This window comes from Bufo bufo, chromosome 4, assembly GCF_905171765.1.
Source record: "Bufo bufo chromosome 4, aBufBuf1.1, whole genome shotgun sequence".
Classification (NCBI taxonomy): Eukaryota; Metazoa; Chordata; class Amphibia; order Anura; family Bufonidae; genus Bufo; species Bufo bufo.
The window spans coordinates 449,536,074-449,553,952 of NC_053392.1; the positions used below are offsets into that span (position 1 = coordinate 449,536,074).

At 45.6% G+C, this 17,879-nt stretch overlaps 1 protein-coding gene across 1 annotated transcript in view; it reads right to left on the minus strand.

The window, feature by feature from the left end:
* LOC120999265 (pecanex-like protein 2) overlaps window positions 1–17,879 on the minus strand; it is a 535,756-nt gene that overhangs the window by 395,241 nt on the left and 122,636 nt on the right. The window contains exon 6 of the mRNA XM_040430137.1: window positions 15,261–15,390. Within this exon, the coding sequence (XP_040286071.1) occupies window positions 15,261–15,390 (130 nt within the window). The remainder of the gene's footprint in view (window positions 1–15,260; window positions 15,391–17,879) is intronic.

The window sequence follows — 17,879 nt, forward strand, 5'->3', positions numbered from 1 at the left end:
CAAGATTTGTCAGTAGGGACAACTATGTCTTCAACAATGTCATCCCCCTGTTGTTTGTCTTAGTGCATATGCTGATGCAAAAAGGGATGGCGGAAGAAGAACAGTTACGCATTTTGCTGGCTCCCCTGTAGCTGTGGAGGGCCCACATGGAGAAAATCCCATGGAGGATGAGGAGCTACCACTGGAAGAGAGTGATGAGTCGGTGGTGGAGAAAGAGTAAGAGGCTGATGATGATAATGACACCAGCCATGATGACCAATCATCTCAGCGGAGGGCGAAGCCAGAAATAACCAGGCCCTCAAACACTCTGGCCAGAATGGTTGCTTGCTTACATAAAGGCAGGCGTATGCTTTCTTTCAAGCAATCTGGTGATTACTGGATATCCATGCTTTTAGACCTTGCATGTTTTCCTGTTGCTAAAAAGGAAGCCAAATTACTTTATTACCACAAAACACTGTGTATGCAGCTTGCTGCAGCTTTCGGCAAGCAGGTGTCAAGGTCCCTCAGGTGACTGATGTCAGGAAATCAAGGAGATTGGCTGAGCGTGGAGGAATCTGACAGCCCTCCTTGATTTCTCTTGATTCAGTTTTGATAGGGTTAATGACCACTTCCCTTTTCTCAGCTGTTGCTCAGTGGTCATCACTTCTACCCTTTATAGTCTGACCCCACCGTTCAGCTTCATTTGGGTTTGGCTGAGCTAGTGTGAGTTTGTCTCTGGTGTTCCTGGTCGTCCGTCTCTACAGAAGTTAAGTGTTGCGTTTGTTATATTCCCTGTTGTTTGTATCTGGGCCCGAGACAGAGACTTCCATTCGTCCATCTAGGGAGGAATGAGTTGTCTCTGGTCCTAACCTTTTTCCAGGGCCTTATAGGGATATAAAGGCCTATGTATACTGCATATGAATATTCCTACCTTCAGGGTCTATTCATATTGATAGATAGTTAGGGCACGAATTAGGGTTGGTTAGGAGGTGACCTGTTTCTTCCCTAGTTTACAGGCCCAGTTAATGTTCCCCTTACCTCCTGTGTTCAGTGTGGAGTTTTCCCCCCACAATGATCGTGACACCAGGTGCCTGTCCCCCATCATGCCTGACTGGGAGGCCTATCTCTGCCCCCGCAGAGTCACCCACCTCCCACCATCTCTGAAACCTCAACATCAAGGTTCAGTCTTACCTGGACTCTGGACTTTCTCCAGTGCATACCGTGCTCACTGACTGCATGGATTCCTGTGTAGGCACATTGGAACAGTGGCCTGTACTGGCCCAGTACTGGCTGTATTTGGTCTGTCTTTTCCCACCTCCAGTGTCATCTTAGAAAGTGTTTTCATCACGTAGGGTGCAACATGACAATTAAAGGAGAAAGTTGTCTTCAGCCAGTATACAAAACATAACTTTTGTCAAAATGAACGAGGCATTGATCTGTGAGGATTTTCACACTACTCCAGCAGAGGCCAATGAATACATCTGCCCTTGCTGTTGCTGCCATGCTGCCACGATGTCACTGCCGCAATCGGGCTACTGATGCCATCATGCTGATGCCATTGTTGGCCTGCCTACCATTATGTTCCGTACCGTATGGCAGCTGCTGTCGCCATCATGCCACTGCTGCTGTCTGCCTACTAACATGTTCTAAACCATATGGCTGCTGCTGCCGCCACCACTGCAGCTGCAAAACCCTGCTACTAATCCTCTTACTGCTACTTCCATTACCCAAACTACCACTACCATTACTGCCACACAGCCACCACTACTAATATTACTACCCATATAACAGCTGCACAAAAATCTACTGCCTTATCTGTTCCATGCTATGCTACTACTGCTGCTGCCACTATTGTGGCCACATGCTTTTCTTACCCTACCCTGTCTAAGTCTACATTGTAGTGTTGCTTCTCCCAATTAAAAGGGAGAATTTTCCTAAGCTTGTTCAGAGCAAGACACTTTTTTTCTCTGACAACGCTTGTGCATGTATAAATACGGGCAGGCATTCTGTCCTTGTTAACACATCATTTTTGAACGCTTTTTCAGAACAAGCAACTGTTTCTTATGACAATGTAACAGCGGCTGCTGTGCGCCGCTGTTCCCTCGCTTACCGCCGCACTCCCGGTCACCGCGTTCAGCGGTGATCTGCTGCCAGTGTTTCCTTTCAGCCCTGGCCACAGCCTGCTTGCTGATTATTTCCTGCAGCATTTCTTTAAGGGCCGGGCGCATCATTTCCTGTGTTTTATGGGTTTGATCATGTGACCTCGCCAACCAATCCTAGCCCTCCTGCACATATATAAGTTGCTTAGCGCCCTTCCCAGATGCCTCAGTGTTAACGCCTTGTGTCCTGCTAAGGTTCCTGCTATCCGCCTGTGTTCCTGACACGTACTTGTGTTCCTGTACTCTGCTACCTGTTTTATCCCTGCTTGCCTTGACTCTCCTGTTGCTGATTCGGATTGCCTGACTTGTACTTGTGCGCCCTGTGTATTTCCGATCACCACCGCGTGGCGGGCAGGGATCGGAACAGAGTGCCTGCTGAAATCATTCAGCAGGCACTCTGTGACAATGCCGAGGGGGAGCCGTGGAGGAGAGGAGCCTCGTGGCGTCCTGGAGCCGTGGAGAGAGGAGCCTCGTGGAGCCCAGCACCCCTCATCTGTGCCCAGCACCCCCCATCTGAGCCACCACAGTGCCATCTGGCACTAAAAAGGTACCTAGGGACAGCTTAGATTAGGCAGGGAGAGTTTAGGGGGAAAAAAGTGTTTAGTTTTTTTTAGCATCACACTGATCGGCTGTCTGGGGTCCACAGCACACTCATCTGTGTGACGCTTGCCCCCCATACACGTTTTGGGGCGCAAGCGTACGCTGACTGTGGTTGGCACTCTTAGCGTCCGGCCACTGTTACCGCATCGCCCACCACCTCGAGTTTGAATCTTTTTTTTTTTCAGATTTTTTTGGGGCTTTCATTTTTTTTAGTTAGTTTATTTTTTTCTGTTAGGTTTAGGGGTAAGTGTATGCAAAAACCCATCCCCCCCACACACACGCACACTAAATAAAGTTTTCCACACACGCACACACACCTATAGCCCGCCAGACGTTCTCGGCCGAGGAGGCATACTCCCTGCTTGCCTAAGACTCCGAGAGCCCCAGTGAGGACGAGGATGACCCCACTTTCCTCTTGTCATCCGCATCCTCCTCATCATCTAGTGATGATGATGAGCCGCCAGGCGGAGCAAGGGGACCCCCATGCCAGGGACCCTGTGGCCCACACTAGTACGAGCAGCTCTGGGGCTCGTACTAGTTTTCCGGCCCACCAGATAAGTCCAACTGAGCCCCCTACAGGTGAACTTGCATGGTGTACCCCAGAGGATTTTGGGCCCGTGATTTACCGATTCTGTTGGCCAACCAGGAATCCAGATTCCCACAGTGGGCTTCACTGAATATGACTATTTTAGTATTTTTTTCAGTGACCACTTTGTGAATCTGATGGTGGAGCAAACGAACTTGTACACCCAAAAGTTCATTGCTCAATACCCGGGCTCCTTTTTTGCTAGGTCCGGTGGCTAGACTCCGGTCAGTGCAGCCGAGATCAGGACGTTTTGGGGCCTCGTGCTGCACATGGGCATAGTAAAAAAAAAACAGTGTCAGGCAGTACTGGAGTGGGGATGTCCTCTACCAGACCCCACTCTACTGTATGGCCATGACACGTTCCCGTTTTGATGCCATTCGGAAATGCCTGCATTATGCAGATAATGCAGCATGTCCCCCGGAGGTAATCCTGCCTATGACCACCTGTACAAAATCAGGCCGGTCATCGATCACTTCGGGGCTAAATTTTTGGAGGCCTATGTATCTGGAAGGGAGGTCGCTGTTGATGAGTCTCTCATTGCTTTCAAGGGGAGACTCATTTTCCACCAGTATGTTCCCTTTAAGCTGGCGAGGTATGGCGTGAAGCTGTACAAACTTTGTGAGAGTACCTCAGGGTACACTTACAAGTTTCATGTGTTCAAGGGTCGAGATTCCCGTATTGAACCCCCAGAATGTCCCCCCACTCTGGATGTTAGCGGGAAACTTGTGTGGGACCTTATGCACCCACTGCTAGATAAGGGTTACCACCTGTACGTGGATAACTTTTATACTAATATCCCCTTGTTCAAGTTCCTCGCCGCCAGATCCACGTCCGCTTGTGGGACCGTGAAGAAAAATCAGTGCGGCCTCCCTACCTACCCCCTCCAGGTACCTATGCCCAGGGGTGAGACCTGTGCCCTTACCATTGGAAACATGTTGCTGGTCAGATATAAGGGAAAGAGGGATGTCGTACTGTACACAATTCACGGTAACGGCATCACCCCTGTCCCTGTGCAAGGTACCGCGGCAACGGTCCTCAAGCCCGATTGTATCGTCAACTACAATCGGTATATGGGAGGAGTTGATCTCTCTGATCAAATCCTCAAGCCATATAACGCCATGCGCAAAACCCGGGCATGATACAAAAAAGTTGCAGTCTACTTGTTACAGCTTGCCTTGTACAACTCTCTTGTGCTGTCCCAGAGCGCTGGAAACACAGGGAGATTCCTGCAGTTCTATGAGGCAGTCCTCAAGGACCTGATCTTTTCTGACCGGAAAAGAGCAGGCCAGAGTACCTCGGGAACTGGAGGCGCCTGGATCGTCCCTGGCCAACACTTTCCAGGTGCAAAAAAGTGCAGAGTGTGTCACAGGAGGGGGATACCACTCAGTGTGACACGTGCCCCGATCATCCGGGCCTCTGCATTGACAGTTGCTTCAGGGAGTACCACACTTCCATGGAGTACTAAATTTCTAATCTCCTACCCCAACTTTAATTCTATTTAGCCACAGACAGTCGCCCAAAAAAAAAAAAATATATATATAGCTGTAACGGTCACGTCCACACACACACAGGGGGAAGGATAGTGACCACTGCGCTCCACCCTCACCCCTGGCCCTGCCTACTTGCCTCACGAGTCCTGATGACAGGGGACAACTGGACGACAGTCCCTAACTTAGGATATGTGCAGGGAAGACAAAATACGGAACATGAAAAAACCGGGTGAGAACCAAGAGAGCTACGCAGTACAAAGGATTAAGCAAAGGATTAAGCAAAGAATGGTCAGGAGAAGCCGGGGTCAAATACCAGGAGAGCAGAGAAGTACAAGAGGAGTCCTAAGAGAGTAGTCAGGTGGGAGCCGAGGTCACAATACCAGGACGGATGCGCAGTACAGGAGGAGCAGGCAAAAGGATGGTCAGGGAACAGGATCAGGTAAGTATTCAGCAGTCCAACAAATAGCCAGGAACCTAGAAATTAACTGGCAACCTGTAGCCAGCAGGCTGCCTGTATTTATAGTGGGGAGTGAGGGTCATGTGATGTGGCCAGCGTCACATGACCGACAGACCAACCGGTCGAGCACCGAGTGATCAGCTCGGCGCTCAAGGCAGACTAGGAGCATGGAGCCACCCAGCTAGTAAAGCCGCCCTGGGAATGAGGTCAAACACAGAACCTCATTCCAAAAGCTAAGCAACAGGTCTGCGGGCAATGGGGGGCCGAGTGCACCTTCGGAACCCCGTGACAACAGCTTTCCGACTTTGGAGACACTAAAACAAAAATGTTTTTTTCCAAAATGATATTATTTTGTAAAACGAAAATTAAAAAAGTAGACATATTAGGTATCGCCGCATCTGTAAGAACCTGAACTATAAAAATACCCCATGACCTAACCCCTCAGATGAACACAGTCAAAAAAATTAAATAAAAACGGTGTAAAAAAAAGCCCATATGCACCCCAAAATAATGCCAATAAAACCGTCCTCTCATCCCCCAAAAAATGGGCTCCTAGCTAAGACAATCGGCCAAAAAAAAATAAAAAATGACTGACTATGGAGATACTAAAAGTTTTTTTTGTTTGTTTAAAAAGGATATTATAGTGTAAAACCTAAATAAATTTAAAAAAGTAGGCATATTAGGTATTGCCACGTCCGTAAATATCTGCTCTATAAAAGTACCCCATGACCTAACCCCTCAAATAAACACAGTCAAAATAAATTAATAAAAATGGTACCAAAACAGTAATTTTATGGCAAATTTTCCATTTTAATCCATTTTTTTTCCAATAACAAAGCAAGGGTTAATAGCCAAAAAAACTTTATATTTATTTCCCTGATTCTTCAGTTTACAGAAACACCCCATATGTGGTTGTAAACTGCTGTATGACCAAACGGCAGGGCGCAGAAGGAAAAGAACGCCATATGATTTTTGGAAGGCAGATTTTGCTGGACTGGTTTATTTACACCATGTTCCATTTAAAGCCCCCCTGATGCACTCCTAGAGTAGAAATTCCATAAAAGTGACCCCATCTAAGAAACTACACTCCTCAAGGTATTCAAAACTAATTTTACAAACTTTAACCCTTTAGGTGTTCCACAAGAGATATTGGCAAATGGAGATGACATTTCAGAATTTAAATTTTTTGTAACCTTGCCTCACAAAAATGTAATATAGAGCAACAAAAAATCATATGTACCCTAAAAATAGTCCCAACAAAACTGCCACCCTATCCCGTAATTTCCAAAATGGGGTCATTTTAATGGAGTTTCTATTCTAGGGGTGCATCAGGGGGCTTCAAATGGGACATGGTGTAAATAAACCAGTCCAGCAAAATCTGCCATCCAAAGACCATATGGCGTTCCTTTCCTTCTGCGCCCTGCCATTTGGTCATACATCAGTTTACGACCACATATGGGGTGTTTCTATAAATTATAGAGATGTCGCGAATATAAAATTTTCCGTTCACGAATGGCAAACGTGAATTTCCGCAAATGTTCGCGAACGGGCGAACCGCCATAGACTTCAATAGGCAGCCGAATTTTAAAACCCACAGGGACTCTTTCTGGCCACAATAGGGATAGGAAAGTTGTTTCAAGGGGACTAACACCTGGACTGTGGCATGCCTGGGGGGGATCCATGGCAAAACTCCCATGGAAAATTACGTAGTTGACGCAGAGTCGGGTTTTAATCCATAAAGGGCATAAATCACCTAACATTCCTAAATTGTTTGAAATAACATGCTTTAAAACATCCAGTGTGTGTATACGATCAGGTATGATGTTGTATCGATCAGGTAGTTTAAGGGTTACGTCCGCTTCACAGTGACAGACCAAACTCTGACAGACCAAACTCCCCGTTTAACGCACTGCAAACAGTCCATTTGCTCAACCGCAAATGCCCCATTTGCACAAGGTTGCATACCAAGCTAGCCATGTCCCGTTCCTTGTCCTCACTGACGTCATTTTAGGTCTCTTCCTCCACCCAGCCACGTACAACACCAAGGGTCCCCGAAAGGTGACAACAAGCCCCCTGGGATGCCTGCTGTGGTTGGTCTTCCACCTCCTCAAAGCCACCTTCCTCCTCTGACTCCTCTTCTTCAGACTCCTCTCTCTGCGTTGCCGCAGGTCCAGCATTCGACGACGACAAGGCTGCTTCTGGTGGTGATGGTGACCACAACTCTTCCTCTTCATGCTCATCTACGGCCTGATCCAGCACTCTTCGCAGGGCACGCTCCAGAAAAAACGCATATGGGATGAGGTCGATGATGTTGCCTTGGGTTTGACTGACCAGGTTTGTCACCTCCGCAAAAGGACGCATGAGCCTACAGCCATTGTGCATGAGCGTTCAATAACGCGGCCAAAAAATATCCAGCTCCGCAGAGGCTGTCCTCTTTTTTTTTTTTTTTATTAAAAAAATCGGTTCTTACCAGTTTAATCTCTGTTTTGTCCCCTATCAGGGGCCGGTGTATGAAATAGATTTTAGGAATCGGGAGAAGGAAAAAGATGCTTGGTTGGTCCTCTTACTTCCAATTCGGGGCACTGCGTGTGCGCCGTGCAATGTACTGTTCTACCCTATATGAGTGGTGTGTTAAGTAGTACTATTCTTATCAGTTTAATCCCTGTCACGTCCCCTATCAGGGGACGTGTATCGAATAGAGTTTAGACAACTGCAAAGAGTTGTCAATTGTTGACGCACTCATGACATAAATTTTATTCCTCTATGCGTCAATCTTGGTGTAGTGAGGACTGTGCTCGTGTGCACGTTTGGGAGATTGCAGACGATGGAGGTTTTTCAAAGCCTATGGTCGTGCTGAGGTAGTTCAGTAACAGTTAAGTGACCCAGAAAACAATAATTCTGCAGTGTGGGCCCATTGTTGGCCTAGTAGGCTTTAATGATTGATCACAAAGAAAATTAATGTTTTTTCTATGCAAAATTATCCAGCCAATCGCTTTTGGTCTGTTCACAATAAAGCAACGACCTTATCATCTGGGGTGTGCCAACACACTCATAGAGGTGATCGCTTCATTGTGATACGCAAGCTCCTTCACCACAACAAGGTAACGATCACGAAGGGGAATTGACACATGTATGTGCCTTTTTTTTTTTTGCAACCACAGTGCAGCATCAGAGGCCAGAAAAATTAGGCATGTGCATGCCTGAAAAATTAGGTATTGTGGCAGCGGCCGGAAAAATTTATGTTTTACTGGCAGAAAGTGCACTAAAACATTGCAGCTTGAACCCTAGTTGGTGGCGGAGAAGTCACGCAAGTCATCCGGCATGCAGAGATTAAATACAGCAGCGTGTAGACCATTTTTAGCCCAAGGCATCCCCCACTGTCAGTCCCTTCGGGATCCATGCCTCATTCATCTTAATAAAGGTGAGGTAATCTAGACTTTTTTGACCTAGGCAACTTCTCTTCTCAGTGACAATACCTCCTGCTGCGCTGAAGGTCCTTTCTGACAGGACACTTGAAGCGGGGCAGGCCAGAAGTTCTATCGCAAATTGGGAAACCTTAGGCCACAGGTCAAGCCTGCACACCCAGTAGTCAAGGGGTTCATCGTTTCTCAGAGTGTCGATATCTGCAGTTAAGGCGAGGTAGCCTTCTAACTGTCGGTCGAGTCGTTCTGTGAGGGTGGACCCCGAAGGGCTGTGGCGATGCGTAGGACTTAAAAAGCTCTGCATGTCCTCCATCAACAACACGTCTGTAAAGCGTCCTGTTCTTGCCGGCATGGTCGTGGTAGGAGGAGGATTACTTTCACCTCTTCCCCTGTTAGATTCCCGTTGTGCTGTGACATCACCCTTATACGCTGTGTAAAGCATACTTTTTAACTTGTTTTGGAACTGCTGCATCTTTTCCAACTTGCGGTAATTCAGTAACATTTCAGCCACTTTCTGCTTATACCGGGGGTCTAGTAGCATGGCCACCCAGTACAGGGCGTTCTCCTTCAGCCTTTTTATACGAGGATACCTCAACAGGCATGACAGCATGAAAGACCCCATTTGCACAAGGTTGGATGCCGAGCTACTCATGTCCCTTTCCTCCTCCTCACTGATCTCATTGAAGGTCTGTTCTTCCCCCCCCCCCCCCAGCCACATACAACACCACGGGTACCAGATGGGTGACAACGAGCGCCCTGGGATGCCTGCTGTGGTTGGTCTTCCTCCTCCTCAAAGCCACATTCCTCCTCTGACTCCTCTTCCAGCGTTGCCGCAGGTCGAGCAAGCGATGCTGATAAGGCTGTTTCTGGTGGTGATGGTGACCACAACTCTTCCTCTTCACGCTCATCTACGGCCTGATCCAGCACTCTTCGCAGGGCACGCTCCAGGAAGAAAACAAATGGGATGATGTCGCTGATGGTGCTTTCGGTGCGACTGTCACCTCCTCAAAAGGACGCATGAGCCTACAGGCATTGCGCATGAGCGTCCAGTAACGTGACAAAAAAATACCCAGCTCCGCAGAGGCTGTCCTAGCACCCCGGTCATAAAAATACTCGTTGACGGCTTTTTCTTGTTGGAGCAGGTGGTCGAACATTAGGAGTGTTGAATTCCAACGTGTCGGGCTGTCGCAAATCAAGGGCCTCACTGGCATGTTGTTTTGCCGCTGAATATCGGAAAAGTGCACCATGGCCGTGTAGGAACGCCTGAAATAGCCACACACCTTCCTGGCCTGCTAGGACGTCCTGTAAGCCTGGGTACTTATGCACAAAGCGTTGTACGATCAGATTCAACACATGTGCCATGCACGGCACATGTGTCAACTTGCCCAAATTCAATGCCGCTAACAAATTGCTTCCGTTGTCACACACCACTTTGCCGATCTCCAGTTGGTGCGGGGTCAGCGACTGATCCACCTGTGCATTCAGGGCGGACAGAAGTGCTGGTCCGGTGTGACTCTCTGCTTTCAGGCAAGTCAACCCCAAGACGGCATGACACTGTCGTATCCGAGATGTGGAATAGCCCCTGGGGAGCTGGGGGGGGTGCAGTTGATGTGGAGCAAGACGCAGCAGCAGAAGAGGATTCAGCCGAGGAGGTTAGCGCAGAGGATGGAGTAGGAGGAGTAGAGAAGATGGCAGCAGGCCTGCCTGCAAGTCGTGGCGGTGTCACCAACTCCTCTGCAGAGCCACGCATTCCATGCTTGGCAGCCATCAGCAGGTTTACCCAATGTGCAGTGTACGTGATATACCTGCCCTGACCGTGCTTTGCAGACCAGGTATCAGTGGTCAGATGGACCCTTGCCCCAACACTGTGTGCCAGACATGCCATGACTTCCTTTTCCACAATAGAGTATGCAGTGAGCAGGTATCTGGTACAGTGGATCAGCTATGCAGTGGGTCAGGATATATGTGTAGTAGTTCGTGACGCCAATTGCAGTTTGCGCAGGTACTGTAGCAGGGCCCTTTAAGATGTTATAACTCACGTACAAGGTGAGGAATGCCAGAGGGGGATAATTTCTCTGTATAGTAGATATTGTGTCAACGGTGTCTCCTACCTTGGTACGGCTGGACTCCTGGATCCTGGCTCACTTGCAATAAATTGAGTGTTGCTAGTAGGAGTAATTGAGGAATAAATGCAATCCAGACAGGAAATATAATCTAACTCGTCTTTACTTAATGCAGCTTGAATCCATACAGTTACAGCAATAGTCTTTGATCCCAGAAGGTATTGGCAATATATGGCAGGAATTAATATATATTCTGCTTCTTGTCATATGCCTAGAGAATCTGGCAGGTATCTATCTTCTGCTCTGTCTGTAGTCTGCTTGATTTGGGCCTGACTAGCTGAAGGAGGTATTTGGCTTCTCCTGGTCTTTGCATTAAACACTCACAGTTCTGCTCGCAGGGAATGGCTTCATGGAGATCTGGAGGTGGCTGCTTGCTTGTCACCAGCTGAGGTAGATGACTCAGTCTGGGAAGAGTGATCCTGGGCCTCAGCCGAGGCTGGATCCTAGGTTGGGATCCCTGTTTCTGGGAGCTCCTGCTAACACAGCCTTCCCCTAGCCGGGGTGGCTGGTACACACTAACTAAACTTCCTTTTCTCCCCATGAGGTAGGATGTGGGAACATTCCACTCTTCCTCAAAGAGGGGGGAGCTAGATTGGAATGAACTATTCCAGTCTATCAATACTAAATTGGCTAAGATCCTGTTACATACTGCTGCCACCTGCTGGGGTACATGGAAATTACAGCATGGTATATCAAACAGGCCTGGAAAATACATACAATAATGAATGCAGTGTTATATTACACAAGATGACAATACATATGCACCTGACATGATGCAGCGGGGAGACAGAAGTTTAGTGACATACTCCAGGATGTTACAAGTACAGGTTGGGGATTGCCTTTTGTGAAAAAAAATTTAGGCCGGGTACCTTCCACTGCGGTATGTCCCAATAGCTACAAATTTTTTGAAGGCCTCAGACTCCACCAGCTTGTATGGTAAAAGCTGGCGGGCTAAGAGTTCCGACAAGCCAGCTGTCAGACGCCAGGCAAGGGGGTGACTCTGTGACATTGGCTTCTTACGCTCAAACATTTCCTTGACAGACACCTGACTGTGGGCAGATGAGCAGGAACTGCTAAAGGTGAGAGGCAGAGTGGCGGGTGGTTGAGAGGGGGCAAGGAGGACAGCAGTGGTTGACGTGGCTGAAGATGCTGGACCAGGAGGAGGATGGTGGCTTTGAGTTTGTGTGCTGCTTGTACTCATCATGTGTTGATCCCATAGGTGTTTGTGATGTTAGATCATGTGGACTTCCCATGACTCAGTTTCTTTTGGCACAGGTTGCAAATGGCATCGCTGTTATCAGAGGCAGACACACAAAAAAAAATCCACACTGCTGAGCTTTGCAATGACGGCATTCTGGTGGTGGCAACAGCATGCGTTGATTGGCGTGCTGTCTGGCTGACACCGGGTGCCGATACATGCTGTCTGACTGTGCTACTAGCTCCTTGCGACGACCTCCCCCTGCTTCCAACTCGTCGTCTCCTCCTCCTCTCTGTCTCCCCATCTGAACTTTCCCCTTGTTCTTCTCTTCGAGCGGGCTCTCACGTGACATCCACGGACACATCGTCATCATTAACCGCTTGTATCTGACAACTCAGCAAAGGAAACAGCAGCGGGAACAACATCATCATCACACCGTACGTCCATGTGTGTAATGCTGCCTGACTGAGACATATCCCTGTTATCTACATCCTCTGGCAATAATGGTTGTGCATCACTCATTTCTTCCAACTGATGTGTAAATAACTCCTCTGACAGATCAAGTGAAGCGGCTGTGGTGCTAGTGTTGGTGGTGGCGGCAGGCGGGCGAGTGGTAACTTGAGAGGTGCCTGAAGCTGAGCTGGAGGAGGATGGTGCGTCAAAGTTCCGAGCGGAAGCTGTAGAAGATTGGGTGTCCTGTGTTAGCCAGTCAACTATGTCCTCAGAACTTTTCGAGTTCAGGGTACATGGCCTCTGAACACTAGGCATTATTCTAGGGCCAAAGGAAATCACAGCACCACGACCATGACGGCCCATGCGGGGTGGCCTGCCTCTACCTGTCATTTTTTTTTAGATTAGTGGTACTATGGGTGCAAAGTACTGTGCCACCCGATATGAGTGGTAGGCAGTGGGCACAGTACACTCTGTGTGCCTGACACACACTGGCAGGCAACTGCAATTATATTACAGAGAATATTTTTTTTACTGTTTTAACTGCAAGCTACTGTGCCACCAGATATGAGTGGTGGGCACTGGCAGTGAGCACATACACTCTGTGGGCCTGACACACACTGGCAGGCAACTGCAATTATATTACAGAGAAAAAAAGAAAAGCAGACTGATGTACTAGCCCTAAAAAGGGCTTTTTGGGGTGCTGTCAGGACGCTGTCCTTACAGCAGATCAGATGAGTCTTTGAGGACTGAAGTGGACACAGAACACTGGCCTAGCTAACGATTTCCCTATTAAATCAGCAGCAGCTGCACTGTCCCTGCTCTCACTAACACTGCAGCTTCAGAATGAATCTAAGATGGATGCTGTCCTTGCTTTTTGATAGGAGGTGGGAGGGTCTGGGAGGGAGGGTATGCTGCTGATTGGCTGGAATGTGTCTGCTGACTGTGAGGTACAGGGTCAAAGTTTGCTCAATGATGACGTATAGGCGAACGCGAAAAAGCGATGTTTGCCGGGAACTGTTCGGACATCTCTAATAAATGACAGAATCAGGGCAATAAATATTGAGTTTTGTTTGGCTGTTAACCCTTGTTTTGTTACTTGTAAAATGGCTTAAAATTGAAAATTTGCCCAAAAAAAAAAATCGAAATTCTGAAATTCCATCTCCATTTGCCAATAACTCTGTTAACCCTTTAGGTGTTCAACAAAAGTTTGTAAAATCAGTTTTGAATACATTGATGAGGGGTGTAGTTTCTTAGATGGGGTCACTTTTATGGAGTTTCTACTCTAGGGGTGCATCAGGGGAGCTTCAAATGGGACATGGTGTAAATAAACCAGTCCAGCAAAATCTGCCTTCCAAAAACCAGATGGCGCTCCTTTCCTTCTACGCCCTGCCGTGTGCCCGTACAGTAGTTTATGACCACATATGGGGTGTTTCTATAAACTGCAGAATCAGGGAAATAAATATTGAGTTTTTTTGGGCTATTAACCCCTGCTTTGTTACTGGAAAAAAATGGATTAAAATGGAAAATTTGCCAAAAGATTGAAATTCAGAAATTTCATCTCCATTTGCCAATAACTCTTGTGGAACACCTAAAGGGTTAACAAAGTTTGTAAAAACAGTTTTGAATACATTGAGTGGGTTAGTTTCTAGAATGGGGTCATTTTTGGGTGGTTTATATTATGTAAGCCTCAAAAAGTGACTTCAGACCTGAACTGGTCCTTAAAAAGTGGGTTTTGGAAAATTGCTTCTAAACTTCTAAGCCTTGTAGCGTCCCCAAAAAATAAAATGGCATTCCAAAAATGATCCAAACATGAAGTAGACATATGGGGAATGTAAAGTAATAACTATTTTTGGAGGTATTAGTATGTATTATAAAAGTAGAGAAATTTAAACTTGGAAATTTGCAAAATATTTCAAAATTTTTGGTAAATTTTGTATTTTTTTATAAATAAAAAAAATAATTTACTCCATTTTACCAGTGTCATGAAGTACAATATGTGACAAAAAACTATCTCAGAATGGCCTGGATAAGTAAAAGCATTTTAAAGTTATTCACAAATAAAGAGACACTGGTCAGATTTGCAAAAAATGGCCTGGTCCTTAGGCTCCATTCACACGTCCGTGCTGTGTTGTGGACCCGCAACACACCCGCCCGGCACCCCTATAGAAATGCCTATTCTTGTCCGCAGTTGCGTACAAGAATAGGACATGTTCTATCTTTTTGCGGAGCTGCGGACCCAAAGATCAGGGCCGCATCCATTCCTGTCCGCATCCATTCCATCCCCATAGAGAATGAATGGGTCCGCACCCGTTCCGCAAAATTGCGGAACGGATGCGGACCCATTTTGCGGATGTGTGAATGGAGCCTTAAGGTGAAAATGAGCCCGGTCCTCAAGGAGTTGAACACTATCTGTTCCTGATAAGTGATAATTTTTTGGAAACTATCTAATATGAAAAAGCAGAATACACGCAAAGGTACAGTGCATTTTTACTGTTTGTTAACACTGTATGAGTTTATGAGCATATCCGATTTCTATAGAATATTTGGGTCCAAATAGAATTTTTTTTAAAAATTCACAGAATCCGACACAAAATAAATTTTAAGAAATTTGCTCATCTCACATACACTATGGGGGTCATTTATTAAGACCGGCGTTTTAAGTAATCCCATATCTACCCACTGCTATAAATAGTTACTAAATTTACTTAATTTTATCAGCCCACTGTGTGGACACACTGTTATTTAAACTCACCTCTTATATTTAACACTATGATTAATTGCACCACCACTCACCTGTTAATTTTCTCCCAAAATTTTATTGGTCTTGCATATGAAGCAATAAAAACTACACTTCCAAGAAATGGACTCAAGGGACAGGACAATATTGATGTTGTAAGTGTTTGAAATAAAATAATTCCTGAATCTTATTGAACTGTATGTTAAGTTTAATATAATTAAAAACATATTATAGTATACCAAAAAACTACAACATACCAAATGTATCGTACCAACATACCAAATGTATCTAATCTACCAATTACAGTACATATTTATTGCAGAAAGTATATAGAAATAGATAACTACTTACTGAACTCATGCACATGCATACATAAACATACAGCTTAAAATAAAATAAAAAAACACAAAACATGTTTTTCCAACTCATGCACAAAGGGCCTTTCGAACTGAACTCATCAGTCCAGCTCACATGACACCTGTAAGGGTATGTTCGCATCTGCGTCAGCAGATCCGACAGGCTGTTCTGAGAGCAGCATGCTGGTTTTTGCCAGATCCAACATTGCCGGATTCTACAATTCACTGCTGGATGCACATTGACTATAACAGGGTCCGGCAGTGATCTGGCCAATTTCAGGCATAAATGCATGCAACAGGTTTTTGTACGGCCAACAGCTGGCATTTGTACTGGCTAAAGTGTGAAGATGTAGTTTCTGATCATTTCAATTTCAGTTTGTATCCATTTATTTAAATTTCATTTTAACCACTTAAGGACCACAGGTTTATACCCCCCTAAAGACCAGGCCCTTTTTTACAAATCGGCACTACACTACTTTCACCGTTTATTGCTCGGTCATGCAACTTACCACCCAAATGAATTTTACCTCCTTTTCTTCTCACTAATAGAGCTTTCATTTGGTGGTATTTCATTGCTGCTGACATTTTTACTTTTTTTGTTATTAATCAAAATTTAACGATTTTTTTGCAAAAAAATGACATTTTTCACTTTCAGTTGTAAAATTTTGCAAAAAAAACGAGATCCATATAGAAATTTTGCTCTAAATTTATAGTTCTACATGTCTTTGATAAAAAAAAAATGTTTGGGTAAAAAAAAAATGGTTTGGGTAAAAGTTATAGCGTTTACAAACTATGGTACAAAAATGTGAATTTTCGCTTTTTGAAGCAGCTCTGACTTTCTGAACACCTGTCATGTTTCCTGAGGTTCTACAATGGCCAGACAGTACAAACACCCCACAAATGACCCCATTTCGGAAAGTACACACCCTAAGGTATTCGCTGATGGGCATAGTGAGTTCATAGAACTTTTTATTTTTTGTCACAAGTTAGCGGAAAATGATGATTTTTTTTTTTTTCTTACAAAGTCTCATATTCCACTAACTTGTGACAAAAAATAAAAACTTCTATGAACTCACTATGCCCATCACGAAATACCTTGGGGTCTCTTCTTTCCAAAATGGGGTCACTTGTGGGGTATTTATACTGCCCTGGCATTCTAGGGGCCCAAATGTGTGGTAAGGAGTTTGAAATCAAATTCTGTAAAAAATGACCTGTGAAATCCGAAAGGTGCTCTTTGGAATATGGGCCCCTTTGCCCACCTAGGCTGCAAAAAAGTGTCACACATCTGGTATCTCTGTATTCAGGAGAAGTTGAGGAATGTGTTTTGGGGTGTCTTTTTACATATACCCATGCTGGGTGAGATAAATATCTTGGTCAAATGCCAACTTTGTATAAAAAAAATGGGAAAAGTTGTCTTTTGCCAAGATATTTCTCTCACCCAGCATGGGTATATGTAAAATGACACCCCAAAACACATTCCCCACCTTCTCCTGAGTACGGCAATACCAGATGTGTGACACTTTTTTGCAGCCTAGGTGGGCAAAGGGGCCCATATTCCAAAGAGCACCTTTCGGATTTCACAGGTCATTTTTTACAGAATTTGATTTCAAACTCCTTACCACACATTCGGGCCCCTAGAATGCCAGGGCAGTATAACTACCCCACAAGTGACCACATTTTGGAAAGAAGACACCCCAAGGTATTCCGTGAGGGGCATGGCAAGTTCCTAGAATTTTTTATTTTTTGTCACAAGTTAGTGGAATATGAGACTTTGTATGAAAAAAAAAAAAAAAAATCAGCATTTTCCACTAACTTGTGACAAAAAATAAAAAATTCTAGGAACTCGCCATGCCCCTCACGGAATACCTTGGGGTGTCTTCTTTCCAAAATGGGGTCACTTGTGGGGTAGTTATACTGCCCTGGCATTTTCCAGGGGCCCTAATGTGTGGTAAGTAGGTAAATGACCTGTGAAATCCTAAAGGTGCTCTTTGGAATATGGGCCCCTTTGCCCACCTAGGCTGCAAAAAAGTGTCACACATGTGGTATCGCCGTATTCAGGAGAAGTTGGGGAATGTGTTTTGGGGTGTCATTTTACATATACCCTTGCTGGGTGAGAGAAATATCTTGGCAAAAGACAACTTTTCCCATTTTTTTTATACAAAGTTGGCATTTGACCAAGATATTTCTCTCACCCAGCATGGGTATATGTAAAATGACACCCCAAAACACATTACCCAACTTCTCCTGAGTACGGCGATACCAGATGTGTGACACTTTTTTGCAGCCTATATGCGCAAAAGTGCCCAAATTCCTTTTAGG